This window comes from Apteryx mantelli, chromosome 15 (assembly GCF_036417845.1).
Source record: "Apteryx mantelli isolate bAptMan1 chromosome 15, bAptMan1.hap1, whole genome shotgun sequence".
NCBI lineage: Eukaryota > Metazoa > Chordata > Aves > Apterygiformes > Apterygidae > Apteryx > Apteryx mantelli.
Genome location: NC_089992.1, coordinates 841,619 through 857,470, shown reverse-complemented (window position 1 = coordinate 857,470; position 15,852 = coordinate 841,619). Strand labels below are relative to the sequence as shown.

The 15,852-nt window shown below is 48.5% G+C and overlaps 1 protein-coding gene across 1 annotated transcript in view; it reads left to right on the top strand.

The window, feature by feature from the left end:
• FRMD5 (FERM domain containing 5) overlaps positions 1 to 15,852 on the top strand; it is a 136,787-nt gene that overhangs the window by 83,344 nt on the left and 37,591 nt on the right. The window contains exons 2-4 of the mRNA XM_067305328.1: positions 5,765 to 5,869; positions 11,326 to 11,368; positions 12,100 to 12,178. Coding sequence (XP_067161429.1) covers positions 5,765 to 5,869; positions 11,326 to 11,368; positions 12,100 to 12,178 — 227 coding nt within the window. The remainder of the gene's footprint in view (positions 1 to 5,764; positions 5,870 to 11,325; positions 11,369 to 12,099; positions 12,179 to 15,852) is intronic.

The window sequence follows — 15,852 nt, the reverse complement described above, 5'->3', positions numbered from 1 at the left end:
TGGCGGTGGGCCGCGGCCCCGCGTGCCTTTCGCAGACGCCTGCAGGAAGAAATGAGAAAGCGGCAGTTGCCGGGACCGGCGTCTAGCGTGCTCCCTGCCGCCGGCGGCTCCGTCACCTGCCCCGGCAGCTAGCGCCCGCGCTGGGATTTCTGCGGCATCCCTGGCCGCGGAGGCGGCTTCGCGCGGAGCCGCGCCTTTGATGCGCTGCTGAACGGGAGTTTTTATCGTGCCAGAAAGGCTGTTTTCTCCCAGGCGCGGTCCATCTCGGACGAACGTACGCCGAGCGAGGTTTGCAACTCCGCGTGCCGAAGACCAGCTGAGGCTGTCTCCCTGCCCCGGGCCCGGTTCGTGCCCCGCGGAGCTCTTGGCAGCCGGAGGGCTCGACCCCAGGATGGATCCTGCAGCTCGGGTTTATGGCAAAGAGGGAAGGAGCGGCTCGGCATGCTCTCCAGGGCCGTGCCGTCCGACGGGGCCCTGCGGCAGCCGCCCGCCCCTCTTGGAGGGGTGCAGGGATGCGTTTGCCTGGGGAGGGCCCCCGACATCTGCTTGCAAGGGTGGAAAACCTCAATTTTATCCTGTGCGTGGTTGAGCACAAAGCTGAAAACCTGTTTATTGGTACATAGGTGCTTTTTTAAACTGCATAAAACATGAGCTTTGCACACCACCGCCTGGGTCACTACGTAGCTGGCACGTAACGGACGGCGTATGGTGCTGCTAAGCGCAGCCTGCCGGCGGCCCGCGCTTGACTGATCTCGCAGGGAGGACCTGGCTGTCGCTGCTTTAGTTGGAATAGTCTTGTCTGCTCAAACGAAGCTCGCTCGCTCTTGTGTTGGTTTTTTTCTCTCTCCCCTGTACACACACCCTGTAGAAACACAGCTATCAACCTAATGGGGTGGCTCTATTAAACCAGCAGAGAGATGCGCGCTTCTGAAAAGTAGTGAACTTGCTTGTCCCCCTCAGCACAGTGAGAGTTAGATGCCTAAATCTCTGAGGATTTGGGCTTCAGCTATGTTTTGAAACACTCTTTTAACACTGTGTATTTTACAGTGCATCAGTCGTTACATAAAAAGCTGTCCTTGACAACATCACAAACGGATCAAATCAAACATACTTGCAAGACGAGGCTTTTTAAGACTTCATTTGAACTTAGCTAATGACTGTGTAAATCCCAGGCTGTTCTGCAGGCGAGTAAAGGGTGAAGGAGGCAAGCAGGAAGATGCCTCGACAGTGCTTGCTCTGCGCGCGGCGGTGGATTGCTCAGATCAGCAGATCAGACTGTGCCTTGGGGGCTGATGGCTTGGAGACAGACCTGGGGGAAGGCCTGGGACTGCAGAGATTCGCCTTGGAGGTGAACAAAGGAGCCGCTCCAGTGCCTCGGAATATTTCACTGATGCTGTCAGACGCATGCTGCGAGCGCAGAGCCTGGCTCCGGGGAGAATCGTCTCCCTGGAGCTTTGAAGAAAATGCAAGGATCAGAGGAGGAGGAAAGGCTGCGCAGCGAGGGCTGAAAGCCTCGATGAGATGGCACGGTGGCGAGGCAGGAGGGTCACCAGCTTCCCAGCACGAGTTTCCAAAGGAGGCTTCGAGTCAGCAGTCGCTTCAAGGTCATCAGCGTTGCAGAGCAGCAGAACAGCGCGAGCACCGATTCCCTCGGCGGCTGAGCCCACCGCTGTGCTTCGCCCAGGCAGCACGGACATTCCTCCCTGTCACTTGGCCTGATGCAGGGGCTGATTTTTCCACTTCCGCTGTTTTAATTGTAGCTGGATCTGATGTTTCACACCCCCTGTCTCAGACGGAGCCCTTTCCTCTTTGCTGCATAGTCGTTTCTCACTGCTGACTTCTGTTTGCGACTGCCCAAAATACTCGATCAAACTGTTACCGCTGGCTGAGTGCCAGCTCAATGCAGCAGCCTTGCAAACAGGACAGACCTCTGCTTGCATTTGCTCTTATAAATGCAGGGCTTTTCTTGCAGGGCGCTGGACCAGCCCTCCCACTCCTGCAGTAGCACGCCAGATGGATTTGTGGAAGACTTGTTGCTAGCCCCGGAGACTGCTTTGCTGTTTGTAAAGGTCAGACACCTCAGTACTGAAGGCTTATGTGAAGTAAGCAAGTCATTTTAGCATTTGCATAATTTCAGCCTGAACTTCCTGACTCTAAACGAAGAACCATTTATTTAAAATGCAGTGACATTCATCATAATATATCAAACTCCAAAAATGGGTTAATGCTATACCTGCAGGGGTTCCCTGATTGCATGGTCTATTTCTGTTGAGTGATTATTTGATCAGATAATGTATGCGTTAAATGTATTTGTAGGAAAACAGAAACCTGTGTTATCTTAAGGAAGCACTGTTAGCTGTCAGGAGCAACATTTGATCTGCATAAGATGAGACACTTTAAAGCAGGTTTCACACTGACTTCAGAACATGCAAGCACGTAGGTTACTCTGCTTGCACGGCAAACCAAACGGCTCCAAACTAGCCAAGAAAGGCTGTCAGGCTGATGGACAGATCCTCTTGGTTTCTTCCGTGTATCCATGGCAGCCCAGGGACTTTGGTGCAGTTCCTTCAGATTTGCCCTGCTGTTAAGTAGCCAGAGACAGCAGGAGTTGAACTGTTTTCACCCTTCTTCTCTGGTCCTGAGCAAGAAATGTTCACATCTGAAATTTTTGCAAGGCTGGGTAAGATGCTTTAAGCTTTTCAGAAATAAATAGTGATTTTGATACTAAAGCTGAATACTAAAATGACCTCATTCTCAGTGAGTGCTGAACACCTGCCTCTGAAGGTGGGACTGCTCTGGAAACAGGGCTCCAAATGGCGCATCAGCGTCTCTGGAGACAGATCATGTCGGCAACTTCTCTGAGCCTTGAGGGCACTTACCACATCTTAGGATTGGGTCTTTAGATTCTAGTGTTAATTAGATAAGGTGCGAAGCTGACAGTATGGCTCCATCTTTGCTCTTGACTTTGATTGATGAACGCTATTGGGGTGCTACAGTGCTTTGATGTTATCCAAGAAAATAAGTGCGTAAATCAGCGATCTGCGTCTCTGCGACTGCTCAGGCAGAGGTGAGCGGGGATGCATCCCGGTGCGACACCCCGTGCAACGGGGCTCCCGGGGCCTCGGGCTCCGTCGCCCTCCTCCTCTGAGTGTGCACCAGGAGAAGGTGTCGGAGCGCACTGGGGCTGCTGGCAGCGGGTGGGATGGAGCGCGTGTTTTAGTCCGTGCACAGTGACAGCTTCCTTCTTGCAGCCTATTAAGATACAGCATGTTTTATTTCTAGAATAGTTTAGAATTCCTCTTTAATGCCTATTCTCGTGAGGGTACAAATTCTGTAGAGGGTACAAATTCTTAATTGTTTTCCCTTTTGGTAAAGGGTGTGGGGGGGGATTTCCCCCCATGATATTCGAAAGAGCTTGAAATTACCTATGTCTCTTCCTTTTGGTTCTTACACCAGTATTAGTAGAAACAGAGAAGCACTCAACCAAATCCTGGTGCTGCAGGCACCTGCTTCAGAGCTGTGTGCCTGGCCTGATGGAGGGAACAGAGGTGCAGGAGTCGTGAGGGTGTATTTTAGGTCTTGTCCATGCGCTTAAAAATTAGTGGTTGATTATAAATTGGATTTAAAACTTTGGAGTAGTTAAACTGGTTTAATATAGGGGTTTTATATTCAAAGTTGCACTGCTTTACAATTAATCTGTGTAAAACACATCATTGCTGATAAACCAGCTCTCATTTGTGAGCTCAACATCGCTTACGTACGTGATTCTGGAGAGCAAAGGAAGTATGGAACCAAAAAATATCTGTGTAACTCCTTATTCTTCTCAGCTTCTTGACTTCAAAGCTTTAGTAGGCGAGTAAACCATTTCTGGAAAAAATGGTGATCATCTTTTCAGCAGTGGATACACAGCCCATCGCCAGCAGTGACCTCAGCTGCCGGAGAGGCTGCGAGTGGCCTTTTACCGTGGTCCTCGGGGCTCGTGGTTCTGCCGAGTGCCGCATTTCCCTTACCGAGTACATGATACACCGAAGTGTCCTGGGCACGGTAATGCACTGGAATAGCTCAGAGTGTGCTGAATTACGTGTGTGCTTCAGTCTGTGCAGGACTGGAAATTCAGTTTTCAATAATTTGAGATATCTCAAATTTTATATCCATAATACTTTAAAATTCCTCTCCAATGTTTGGTCTGGTTCTATCTATAAATTGCACTGGCACATAGGCCCTTGTAAAGCTGTGTAATTTTCATTGCTCAGACACATTTTTCTTTTCACAGTCGCTGCCCCAGCTTTTCACTAAAACCGCTGTAGTGTGTTTGATGTATATGCTGCAGCAGTCGGGGAGTGAAAGGGCTGTGCTTCTTTGGAGCTGATTAAAGAAGCTGGCCAAAAACAGTACTAATTTCCTGAGACAGTCTAGCAGATGTGACTCAGGGCAGGGGACTGGATAGTAAAATCCAGAATTAATACACGGTGTCACTTATTCCCATGGACAGGTCTGCAGGGAATGTACAATTTTAGATGTGCCAGGGAGCAAAGCTACTAAGTGCCATTATGGAGGTGAGATTGAAGCTCCAGGACTTTTCTGTAGATGTCCTGTCCTTTCCACAGTGGTAATTAGGCATGGTGTGCATCCCAGGCCTCCAGAGCAGTTCTGCAGTAATTCAGGGGCGCTTAATTGAGTGGCAGAATGCAGATTAGCTATTTCTTCTAGGACTTGGAGTTCTTGGTTTCTCCCGAATGAAGTTCTGGTAGCACAAGCTGGCCCTGGAAAAAACATATAAATGTAGAGTCATTATCCCACCGCACACTGTAATGCAAAACCACCAGGGACAAGGAAAAGAGAAGTATTTTTCCTAGCCACTCAATAGAAGAAAAGGGCACAGAAGAAATGTGCTAAAAATAAGCAGGTTAGCACTGGAATCGTATAATGGTGCAAGGCTAAGGAAAGACTACTTAACATAGCCAAAAGAATACAGAAGAAATGAGTTGACCGTGATCCATGAGATGTATGCTGGAAAGAGGTTCTAAGTGACAGGAAATGTAAAATACTGTGACCTTGCTTATCTGACCCCCTAATAACATGGACCGGAAAAATGGACCAGAAAATCTCACTTTACAGCTTCCATATCGAGCTCTTCACTACTATTAGAGCTGCAGTGTAATTTTCAGGAAGACCTCTGGCCTTGCTCATAGTTTTCGCTTATGCTCTTAAAATAATTTGAGTGTTTTGTTATTTTGGGCGGTTGTTTTTCTTCTCCTGTGCTCGCATGGCTGCTCAGCGACGGATGCTCTTACTGTGCACCCCAGGCGGCTTCGTGTTCATAGCAGTCTTCAGAGCTGTCTTGTTTTTACCCCTTGAAAGCAGATTTGTTGTAAAAGTGTCAGTATTTTTCAGCCAAAGTAATGATCTTCTGATGATCCCCGGTCAGTCTCAACACGCTTGCCTGAGCGCGACGTTTCAGGTTTCTGTATGCAGAGCGGGGACGAGTGAGTTAAACCGACCGAGGGTTAGGTCCTGCTCTCGGCTGCTTTTGCTCAGGATATGGTCTGCTGAAATAAAAATATCACTGGTGAAACTCAAGGGAAGGTGATGGGGTTTGCACCTTCCTTGGTGTGTCCTCACAAGTCTGGCGTGCATCCCTTTGCAGCAGTGGCCGCGGGACTGCGGCATGTGCTGCTGCTGGGCGTTTCGGTGCCCCCCAGCTCTCCTCTGCTCGGCCACTGTGCTCATGTCAGTTTGTGAATGCAATTTCTTTGTCTTGCAGAGAGATGCCAAGGGTCAGTACCTGTTTGACCTTCTCTGCCACCACCTAAACCTGCTGGAGAAGGATTACTTTGGAATTCGGTTTGTGGATCCTGACAAGCAAAGGGTAAGTGTCGTCCCTGGAGCAGGCGCACGCGGGGCTGCACTCGTGCATCACTGGGACTGAAGGATGAAATCCCCTTCCTGCCAGAGGGCTGTGTGTTTTGGTTTCTTAGCAATCAAATGTTGTCAGAATTGTTCTTGCCACTATGACTAAGAACTAGCATGTGAAGCAAAGGAGTAGATAAATGGCTAAAATAGAATTCAGCTCAGCTATTGATGAAGGAAACTTTCCCAGAGATTCCTCCTGCCTCTGCTGTTCAGCAAAGGGACAAGCCAGAGCTGTTATCTGTGCCCTGTGGGGTAAGTAGCCTTGCCCGTCTAGGACCAGCTATTCGTTTCTGCTCTGTTGTGCCCTGGGGGAGACCCCTGCATTGCTCCCAAGAACAAGGTGTGGGGTGTCTCTGTCACTGGCATCCCAGAGACCACGCAGCTCCAAGACGGGGACCAGGATCTACCCTGACTCATGCGTCAGCAGCACTAGTGCCCTACCTCCAGCTGATGAGTCCTCCTCACTGGTAGTGAGGTGTGAGCCAGGAGGAGCTCGGCATGGCTCCGATTCCTGCGCGAGGTGGTAAAAGTGTCTTGCGTTTGTAAAGTGAGAAGATCTGATACTATAGCGAGGCAGAGTAGTGAAATCTCCTGACACTGGTTTTGCAGGATTATTTCTGGAGCAGAGCCACATTTTAACACGGAGATTAGGCCACGCAACCATGCTGCCTTTGTTCCAACAGTGTTAATGCTTGCGTATGTTGCCTTCGGCAATGAAGAATGAAACAAAACATTACAGTACGTGGCACTGAAAGGTTTCGTGTTAAAAACTGGTCTGATCTTGCAGTGCAGTCTCCCAACATTGATCTGTCCCCATACGTAAAGTCCCATTTGAGTTCATGAGAAACTGCACGAGGTCTGTGGAGGAGGATGGTAGCTGACCCTGTTGCAGGAACAGAAGCTGATGAGTCCGTCCTGTGTGCATCACAGTCATCACAGTATTGAATTTACATGCAATAGATATGAATGAGTTCTGCCACTTCTTCAAGGTTAACTTTCCACTTTAGATTAATCTTTCAAAATGCACACAGAATGCAAGCTCTAGACAAACATACGTTAAACCACTGTTTGCCATTGGAGCGCCTGAAATTTGTGAATGAAAAGCATTCCGAAAGTACTCGCAGACACAACTATTAATACCAATCTTGTGTTGAATTTCCTGCTGATCACTATAAGCCACCATAACAGGTAATTTCTGCTCCTCAAGGCGCCTTTTGGTGTGTCTGATAAGGAGCAGCTGCTGCATAGCAAAGGGCCAGGTACCAGGTAGCTGCTTGCAGAGCGGGCTCCGGGCAGAGCCTCAGCGCTGCCGCTTCCCTCCTCCTCCCCTTCTAGAGCTGCACACTGACACTCACATGGCTTCCCTTGCTCTTAGTGTGGCAGCCTTTCTTCCTCCTGTTCCCCACATTGCTAAACCGCTGGCCGTCAGCGACTGGGTAATCTCCCTGCCTGTCGTGGGCTCTCCTGGCCAGCAGGCTCCCAGAGCTGCCTGCGCTCTCCGACTTGTGTTTTCTGCGCTCTCTCCCTTTCCGTCTTCTTTCTCCAGTCTTTCCAGAATTGCCTCCTTGAATTTGTTGTTGACACTGATGAATAACCTCATTTGAGGGGGCTGCTGAATTTGTAATAGACTGTAAAGTGGTGGCTCTTAAATGCTGGAGAGCAGCATTTTTCTTGCAGTGATACTGACTGATCTTTAACTGCCACTCCACTTCTGTTGACTCTTTGTGCTTTTTGGTGAATAGCCTCTTTAAATAGATGTACAAATAAAACACTGTACATATTGCATTATTATGCATTGTCTCTATGGGCATGGTCACTGAAAAGAGAGCTTTGCACTGAAATCTGCATTCACCAAGAGCTACACAGTGTTCATGAAACTCTCTCCGTACAGTTGCTACATGGAGTAGGTGAGACTTGGTTTTTTCCTCAGAGTGTCTTGTCTTGAAGCAAGCAAATGGATAGATGGAGAACACAAGGTCCATGTTTTGTCCGATCTGAAATATTATGTCATTTGGTGCAAGGAGAGAATGCTTAGCTCTGCTGCCATGTGCAGAGGTGTTAGAAATTCAGGGCTAGGATCCTGCCCATTGCTCCTGGGACACTCTAGGTACCAAGTGTACCAACGGGCAGTGACTGCCTCCAACAGACGTGTGAAAGCCACCCTAGGAAAGGAAGAGAGGGGCCACGGAGGCCGAGCTGGCACCCTGTGCGATGCTGGGGAGAGTCCTTTTATCGGTGCTTTACTTGTCCTGTAAATAAGCCGATTCTGTTCAGGCCATGAGAGTTAAGGCAAAGGCCATCACTTGGGTTTTGAGCAACACTGCAGGATATGCTTGTTTGGCACTGATGCTAGGGAGATCCCTCTAACGTGAGAACCAGCCCTGTCCCTGCAGTTCATGGGGCACTTTTCCTGTCAAAGAGCTGCCCACATTTTAAATTTTCTCAGTTAAAAGTGCTGCATTTAAGCCAGTGATGAATTAAGCTGTCTCTTCAGTCTGTTATTTTTGGTGCACAACTAAATATTTCTTATTTGGAAATGAAGTGCCTGTGCACTTCATTTGTGTGCTTTGAAGCGTGGATGGTAGAACCCACATGGAGTGGGGCCGTATCCTGGCCCTGCTCTGGTGGCCTGGGGGAGGGAGGAAGAGCGCTCCTGCGATGCAGGAAATAGGGTCACCCGGCCTGCAGCGTGCCCCCGGCACAGCTAGGGTTTGTGCCAGAAGAGCACGCAATGGTTCCTGAAAACTTGTTAATTTTTCACTGTGGCCATGCACTGTCCTAGGGACTGCTACAAGTGAGAGGTGTCTTTAGAGAGCGCAAGGCTGTGGACAGGAGAAATGTTTGAAAAGTGAAGAAAAAGAGAAAAAAATCCTTCCTCCGTATCAGTTATTTCCCTGGTGTTCTCTTTTGCCTCTGTCAGAGATCCCTCGTGCTGGGACTAAAACTGTTTCCATTCAGTGCAAAAGACAGCGCTGCTTCTTCATAACATAACCAGGCCCATCATGATCTGGAGGTAACCTTGGTCCCTAACCTGTGGGTTCCTGGAAAAGGGGCAGGTATTCTGGGCAGGAGTCGTCTGTAGTCTCCCCTCTTTCTGACGCCCTTTACCTGAACATTGAGGACCAGTCACTGCTGGAGACAGGGCACAACCTTGCGTGGTCTTTGGCCTGACACCACATGTCAGTTCCTACGAATTTTCCCTTCAGTTACTTTGATTTCAGACTTCCCAGTAAACCCCGTGATAAAGGAATTCTGCCTCCGTGGTGTTCGTCGTCTTCCAAGTCACAGGAGCTAGACGTGAGAGAGGAGACTCCAGGTAACGGGGAATGCCTCGTCCTCATCAACCATTACCGGTGATTTTCCCAGTGCTGACAACAGCACATCTGTATCGGGTGACAAAATGCACCCCACAAATGCTGGAGTGGAGCCAAACCCAGTTAGTACATCCATCCACGTGAGACGCTAGTTCTGCGTTGGAGGCAGTAAGTCATGCCAGGGCAGCGCAGATTGGTGACTTCTAGGACTCCTCTAGCAAGGTTGCAGCCAGTTTTGGCATATTTGCACTGTGTTTCATTATATGCTATGGGCATGCCCATTCTGGCTTTACCTATTGCGTGATGTTGTTTACTTATTGGTTTTGTCTCAATGGTGGACATATATTTAGAGCTTTGTATGGCAATCCCAGATTTTAAATGATATATCTTTGTAGGTCTGTAAACCTTTATGCTAGCTAGCCTTTGCCTTAATTGTAGTCAGTCATTTTGCTTTGGCATTTTGGGGTTACCTCTTCCCAACTTGCAGGCATATGAAGCCGCTTATTGATTGAAGAAGTACTTTTATTTTCTTAAAAGTGCCTTCTCAAATGCTGTCAAATCAAAGTAGTGACTATTGCAAAGACTTTGCTGCAGGCAGAACTTAATGGTTTCTTTTTGAAGGCATAAAAGTATAATTTCAGAAATAGGGGCTCAAACTTAACCTTTCCCACGTCCTGTTATAATTATAGATCCTGGTTTTTGTTGAGGTTAGGTTGGATGATTTCGATCAATTGTTCCAGAGTCTGTTGCGTAGCAGACACCATTCCCCTGCAGAATCAGGCTAATTGCACACTCCAGTCCGTACAGCACTTCAGTGGCACAAAATAAGAGCAAATCATTGAGAACAACACTCATCTGAAAGACTGCTGTTTGGATATCAGCAAGAAATTGGGCAAAACCCTGGGGTAGCTCCACATTCTCCAGGGTGATTAGCAAGTGGAGAGTTTGCTTTATGCTTTTTTTGCATACAAGGCCTGCACGGTTTTGATTTAAGCTTTAAAAGTTGCATATTGAAGTGACCAGGTCATGCACTCTTTCCTGTACACCATGGCGTACATATGTGCAAGGATGTGACACCAGTCAAAGATGATTTCAACACATGGGGATTAGACCCCTTGGCAAAAAAATTTTTAACTCCTCTCTGTGATTTCTTATTCAGCTAGCTGCTATGCAAAGGTATTCAGACAGGCTAATGGATAGCAGGAGGGTGCTCAGGATGAAGAAGGATGCTCTTGGCGTGTAACTCGTCCAATTTGCCGTCACTAATAGAAAACTACACTTGACCTTGGGACACTGTGTCTTGTTGAGCAAGGGAAAATGCCTCCCAGAAAGCTCCCGCTTTGCACGGTGCTTCGCCAGCAGAAGCAGCTTCTGTCTGGGGCTGACAAAGGAGTTCTTGTTCAGCGCTGAGCAACAGCAATCGCTCACCCCCGTGTCACCGCGTTCGGCTGCGGCACCACGTCAGACCTAATGGGGCCCTCAGAGGGGACCCAGCGTTCCCTGGGGAGGGGCAGGGAAAGGACCGCTGTGGCCGTGTTGCACATGGGACGTTGGGGTGCTCTCCCACCACCCCCAGGATCGCCGTTGTGCAGATCCTGGGGAGAAGGGGGCATTTCCACTCCTCCTCCTCCTCCTCCTCCTCCTCCTCCTCCTCCTCCTTCTCCTCCTCCTCCTCTCTGCTTGTCACAAAGACAGAGGGAAGGGAATGTCTTCAAAAGCTTTTCAGCCACAAGGTGACATTGCTGCTGGGGGGAGCAGTTTCAGATGGTCTCCTGTCATCCTTGCCACAACCGGTGAGGATCCGTGGCCTGGCCCACTGCAGAGGGCAATGCCTCTAAAATGCAGATCCTCCCGGGGATCCTTCCTCATGTGTCTGGGATGGACGGACATGGGTTGCAGCTGCTGCCTGCGCATAGTCTCCCTTCCCCTTTGCTTTATGAGCCCTTCTACTTTCATACAGCTTAGGGATTCTTCCATAAAATATGCTTTTGTTTCAAGCAGGGTTTTTTGTTTCTTTAATTTTGCCCTGAAGAGGCAATGTTATTAATTAAAAATATTGGCTAGTGAGTTATTTTAATTCCCTTCTTTTTTGTTTCAGCATTGGTTGGAATTTACAAAGTCAGTTGTGAAGCAGATGAGGGGTAAGTATGGCTTTTAGTGTGTATCAAAACATGCCCATGTCCTGTGGAGATGGTGCATGGTCCCTTAATTTTACACACATTTCCATTTTCTCCACTCATTCGGTTCTGGGGTGAATTCCCTGCACATCATTTAGAAAACTGGCCTTTTTGATTATCTGTAAAGCTATTCTGTCTGGTTGAAAGTGAAATAACTCTCCATAGGTCACACAGTAATCACAGCTGTAAATACTCCATTCTGCATATGGGAAACCTGCAGAAACCCTGCAGGTCGCCTGCATGAGACCAGTAAGTAAATGATCTGAATGAGCAAAACGAGACTTTGCAAGCACAGTGGTCCATTTAGCAAGTGAGGGCTTTGCTGCGTGTCCAGCAGACGATGCTGTGGGCCCGTTCAAGGAGACCCAGGGAGCATCTGTTCTCTCTCATATCCGCAATATACTTAGCTCACAGACTGCCCTCTGCTCTTCTCCTGCCTCCCGCGGGGCTCCGGAGGTCGGCATGGCGGGGCCGAGACGCCCGTGGGGCTGCAGCCCGGCTAGCCCCAGCAGCGCCCGGGCACGAGGCGGCAGCAAGCAGCCCCGGGGTTTGCAGGGCCCGTCCCCACCAGCAGCATTCCCCAGGGCAGGACCTCTGCCTCTTCCCAGCGCTGTCTGGCTCCGATGGGGTTAGTACTGGAGGACAAAGCAGACAAAATCTATAGTTTGACTGTGGCATCACTGTTTTCACTGCAGCCCAGCCTCCGTTCACCATGTGTTTTCGTGTGAAGTTTTATCCCACTGACCCTGCTGCTCTGAAGGAGGAAATAACCAGGTAAGATGGAGCACTGCCCCGTAGCTGAACTGGCCAGCCGCGGAACTGGCTGCGTGCCGAGAGGCACAGAGTTCCCAAAGGGATCTGGTGGAGGTTAAGGTTGTTTGCAGGACCAAACCCTGCAAAGTTTTATTTTATATTCAAGTTAGTGCAACAGCCGTATAGTGTTAGATATTTCTAAACAAGCTTGTATGTGTCTGAATTGTCACAACTGGGAAAAAATATAAAATACTCTACATGTGTTTTAGTAGCTTCTAGAGTCACTATGCCTGGTATGAATCATTAGGTATTGATTTATTTCCACTGACTTGATCTTCAGCTATGGCTGTGAAGACCAAGTTTCCAGAGCAAAGTACTCGGAGTGCAGTATATTCCATAATAATGTCCAGGGCCATAATGACTTCTGTAGCTTCCTGCCAAGGCAGACTGATTCCTGTTCTGCACCATGCATATTGCCATTCCCAGTAACTTTCCAAAGTCTCCGTCTCTCCAGTTGGAATTCCCCAGTCTTGGGCAGTGCAGGAAAGTGATCTTACTGCTTTGAGGTTCAAGCAGGAACAGCGATTCACCTGTGATAGTCCATTTTTACTTCTAATATTCTTTCCACATTCTAACGATGTTATTAATGCAGCTGCTTGAATACATCTGTAGCTCAGACTATTACTACATGTGCTAAATCTGTTTTCAAGGGTCTGAGTGTCTCTAGTTTTCTTGAAGTCCCCTGCAAGTAATTAGTTACATCCCTTTCTAAGTAAGGGAGTGAATGCGTTAGAGGAAATGAATGATAAACTGTGATTCAAAAATTTGACACTGCTTCTATGCAGTTTCTATCTTTAGGGACTCTTCATGCCGCTCTTCCTTTCAGAAGGAAGGGCGGATAAGCATGATGGGAAGAGCACTTGGTGGAAACTCGCGCAAGTTTTGGACAACAAAACATGATTGTGAATTTCTGTACCAAAACAGCACAAGCTTCCTCCCAGCCTGCATTAGCATGGAGATTTGTATCTTCTACATGATAAAGCTGTGCTAAAAATTTTGTAAAAATTTCTGAATTTCCCTCTGGGATCTTTTTGCCATTATTACTGCAAATACTTTATAACTGTCTTTGCAAGTTCTGGGGTTTGTTAGGGAGAAGATTAATAAAACATTGGTGTGGTAAAATACAAGGAAACAAAGGTTTTAATTCTGGCTTTTCTGTCTGTTGGGTCAGATGCAGCTTTTGACTGTTTCTGGGGGACAGCAGAGTTGCTGTGGGCTGTCACTGAGCGTTTCGTGGCACTCGGAGCTGCTGTGTCCGTCAATGCTGCTCATACGAGATCTGCTAGGAGAGCCCCCAGGGGACTTGTGTGCTCCTGATCCCCTGGATCCTCTTGGATCCAGGCCTTGGTTAGGCACGTTGAAGGGAAAATGTCAAGGACACAGGATGTTGTCATGGTGTGAGGGCATCCTGCTGTTACCTGCGTGCTAGGGACAAGGGTAGTCATTTATTTTCAAGGCAGGACACCTTGCTGTGCTGGCAGCACTTGGTTGTGATGACTCAGTTGCTGTTGTATCGAACGAGCGCTGCAGACCGAATCCTTTTACCTGGTGCATGTTGGTGCGGTAGGGTGAGAATTGCTTTGGCCTCCTGACGTGCTGTTCGGATGCACTGGGAAGGGAAGGGGCTGTGTCCGCTCTTGTCCCTGAGCCTGCCGTACAGCCTCCCTTCAACAGCAAGAACGTGGATTTTATTTCTGTAAATAAGTTGGCTCAGGCCTGATTGTTTTCAAGTTCTCTTTGGTAAATGATCGTTAGCCAGCCAGCCTACCCCTGCGGCTGCCAGGCAGCCCGTCTGCGATAGTTTGCAGGCGTCCAGAGGCAGTCACGCTTTGCCTGAACCTTGCTGACTCCAAACAAATTGTGCCAGCTTCCACGTGGATCCTAAACACTGAAACCTGCTGGAGCCTGGACTGTGACTCTGCTTTTAAAACTGAGGCACCGCCTGTTGCCTGCTGATTAGGCAACATCAACTTTGCCTTTAAATTTCCAGACGTGACAGGTCTCGGGAGGGCAGATTCCATTAAATGCTGAAATAAAATTCGTTATCGCTGTTGGAAGGTGAATGTAGGGGATTTTGCAGAGAAAGATAAGGACCAAGCATGAAGGGCAGTGTGTGAGCAAGGCGTAGCAAAAGGGAGCAAACTTTGCCTGGATCTTTAGTCCTGGGGGGGCCTCCACGTGCAGCGGGAGCATCCAGCTCCCCAGGAACCGGGAGAGCTCGGAGGGCTGAGGTGACGTCTGACACTGCATATGCATTTTTTCCCAAATTCTGCTACAAAAAGGAAAAGGGAACATACCTGTTAATTGTACTGCTGATGTGTTAGACACCACAAAGTGCTTTCACGTTGGCTTGCTGTCTGCGGGGATGTTGCGGAGGAAAGCTGAACCTGGCTCTGTTCACTTGCCCGCGGCAGCTGGAGTGCAAATCTTGGTTAGGGGCTGGGGTAGCAGGGAAGCACTGTCGTGGGCTGCACCGGCATGTGAACTCTACTGATGTGGAGATCCGTTGTGGGTCTCTGGTGCTGCAGTCACCTTTTAAAGCAAAGCTGGAAGTGAGTTCTTAAACTGTCCTTAGATATTTTCCAAATTTTCTTCAGAACCAGAACAGAGACTCCCTTCTTCCTTTCCAAATGGTGGAGGCACCTTAACTGTTCTGCTATCATCTGGATTCTCACCTAGATCAAGGAAGTTTTAAATGACTCTATAACACTAAAAATGAAGATGGCCAGATGGGTCAGCCCAAATGAGCATATAGCCTTGTGTCATGTCTCTGTCAGTGGCCCAGGATATAATTAGGAAAGAAGAAACAAGAATACCATGATACTTTCCATCTGTGCTTTGCCAGTCTCCAGTGGTCTGTGGCCAAGGGTTTCCTGAGCCAGAGAGGGTTTCTTGATGGATGCACACTTTGGACATTCCCAGGGTTTGTGGCACAGACTCCACAGCATAACTCGGCACCGTCTCCTGGGCTTTCTTCTGCACTTGTCTCTGGGAGATTGGCATTTGAAGGCACTCTCTGTACACCTTCCTTGCACAGGATTTCAAAGACATCGTCCTATTTTCACCTTCTCCAGGCTCTGCCATTTCTCTCACAGGCATGATCCCAAGCCTGGGATCTCAGCGTCCTTTCCTCGACCTTCTACAGTTTTGTTTTGTCCTTTCTGAAGTGGGGGCAGGAGCAGAATTGCCCCTTGCGTTCACTGTGTGAACACACTGTGGATTTATCTGTTGATCCTTTCTGTTCTGTTCTCTGTTCCTTCTGTCCCAAGTGCTCCGTTCGCCTTTTGACAGCTATTGAGCACAATGTCAGCGTTGCCACGGTCCTGACTGTTGTAAGTCCAAGATCCCTGTCCTCTGCTACCTGTTCTTTTGCACCCCGTAAGAAGTCTTGGGATCTGTGGCCGGGGTGTTTTGGCCGATTAAAGGGAATATCACCTTTTGCATAGCAGCTCCTGCTCTCTGACGTTCCTCCTCCAATGCTGCGTGGAGACAACCTTATATCTTCATATAGAGCCCTCTCCGCTTCTTGTGCTACAAAGATAGAAACAAGCTTGTGATACCTTGTTTTCTCAAAGCATGTGGCCTTTGTACCTTCAAACAGCTTAAATGCCCCCCTATTCTTTGTCCGTTGTATT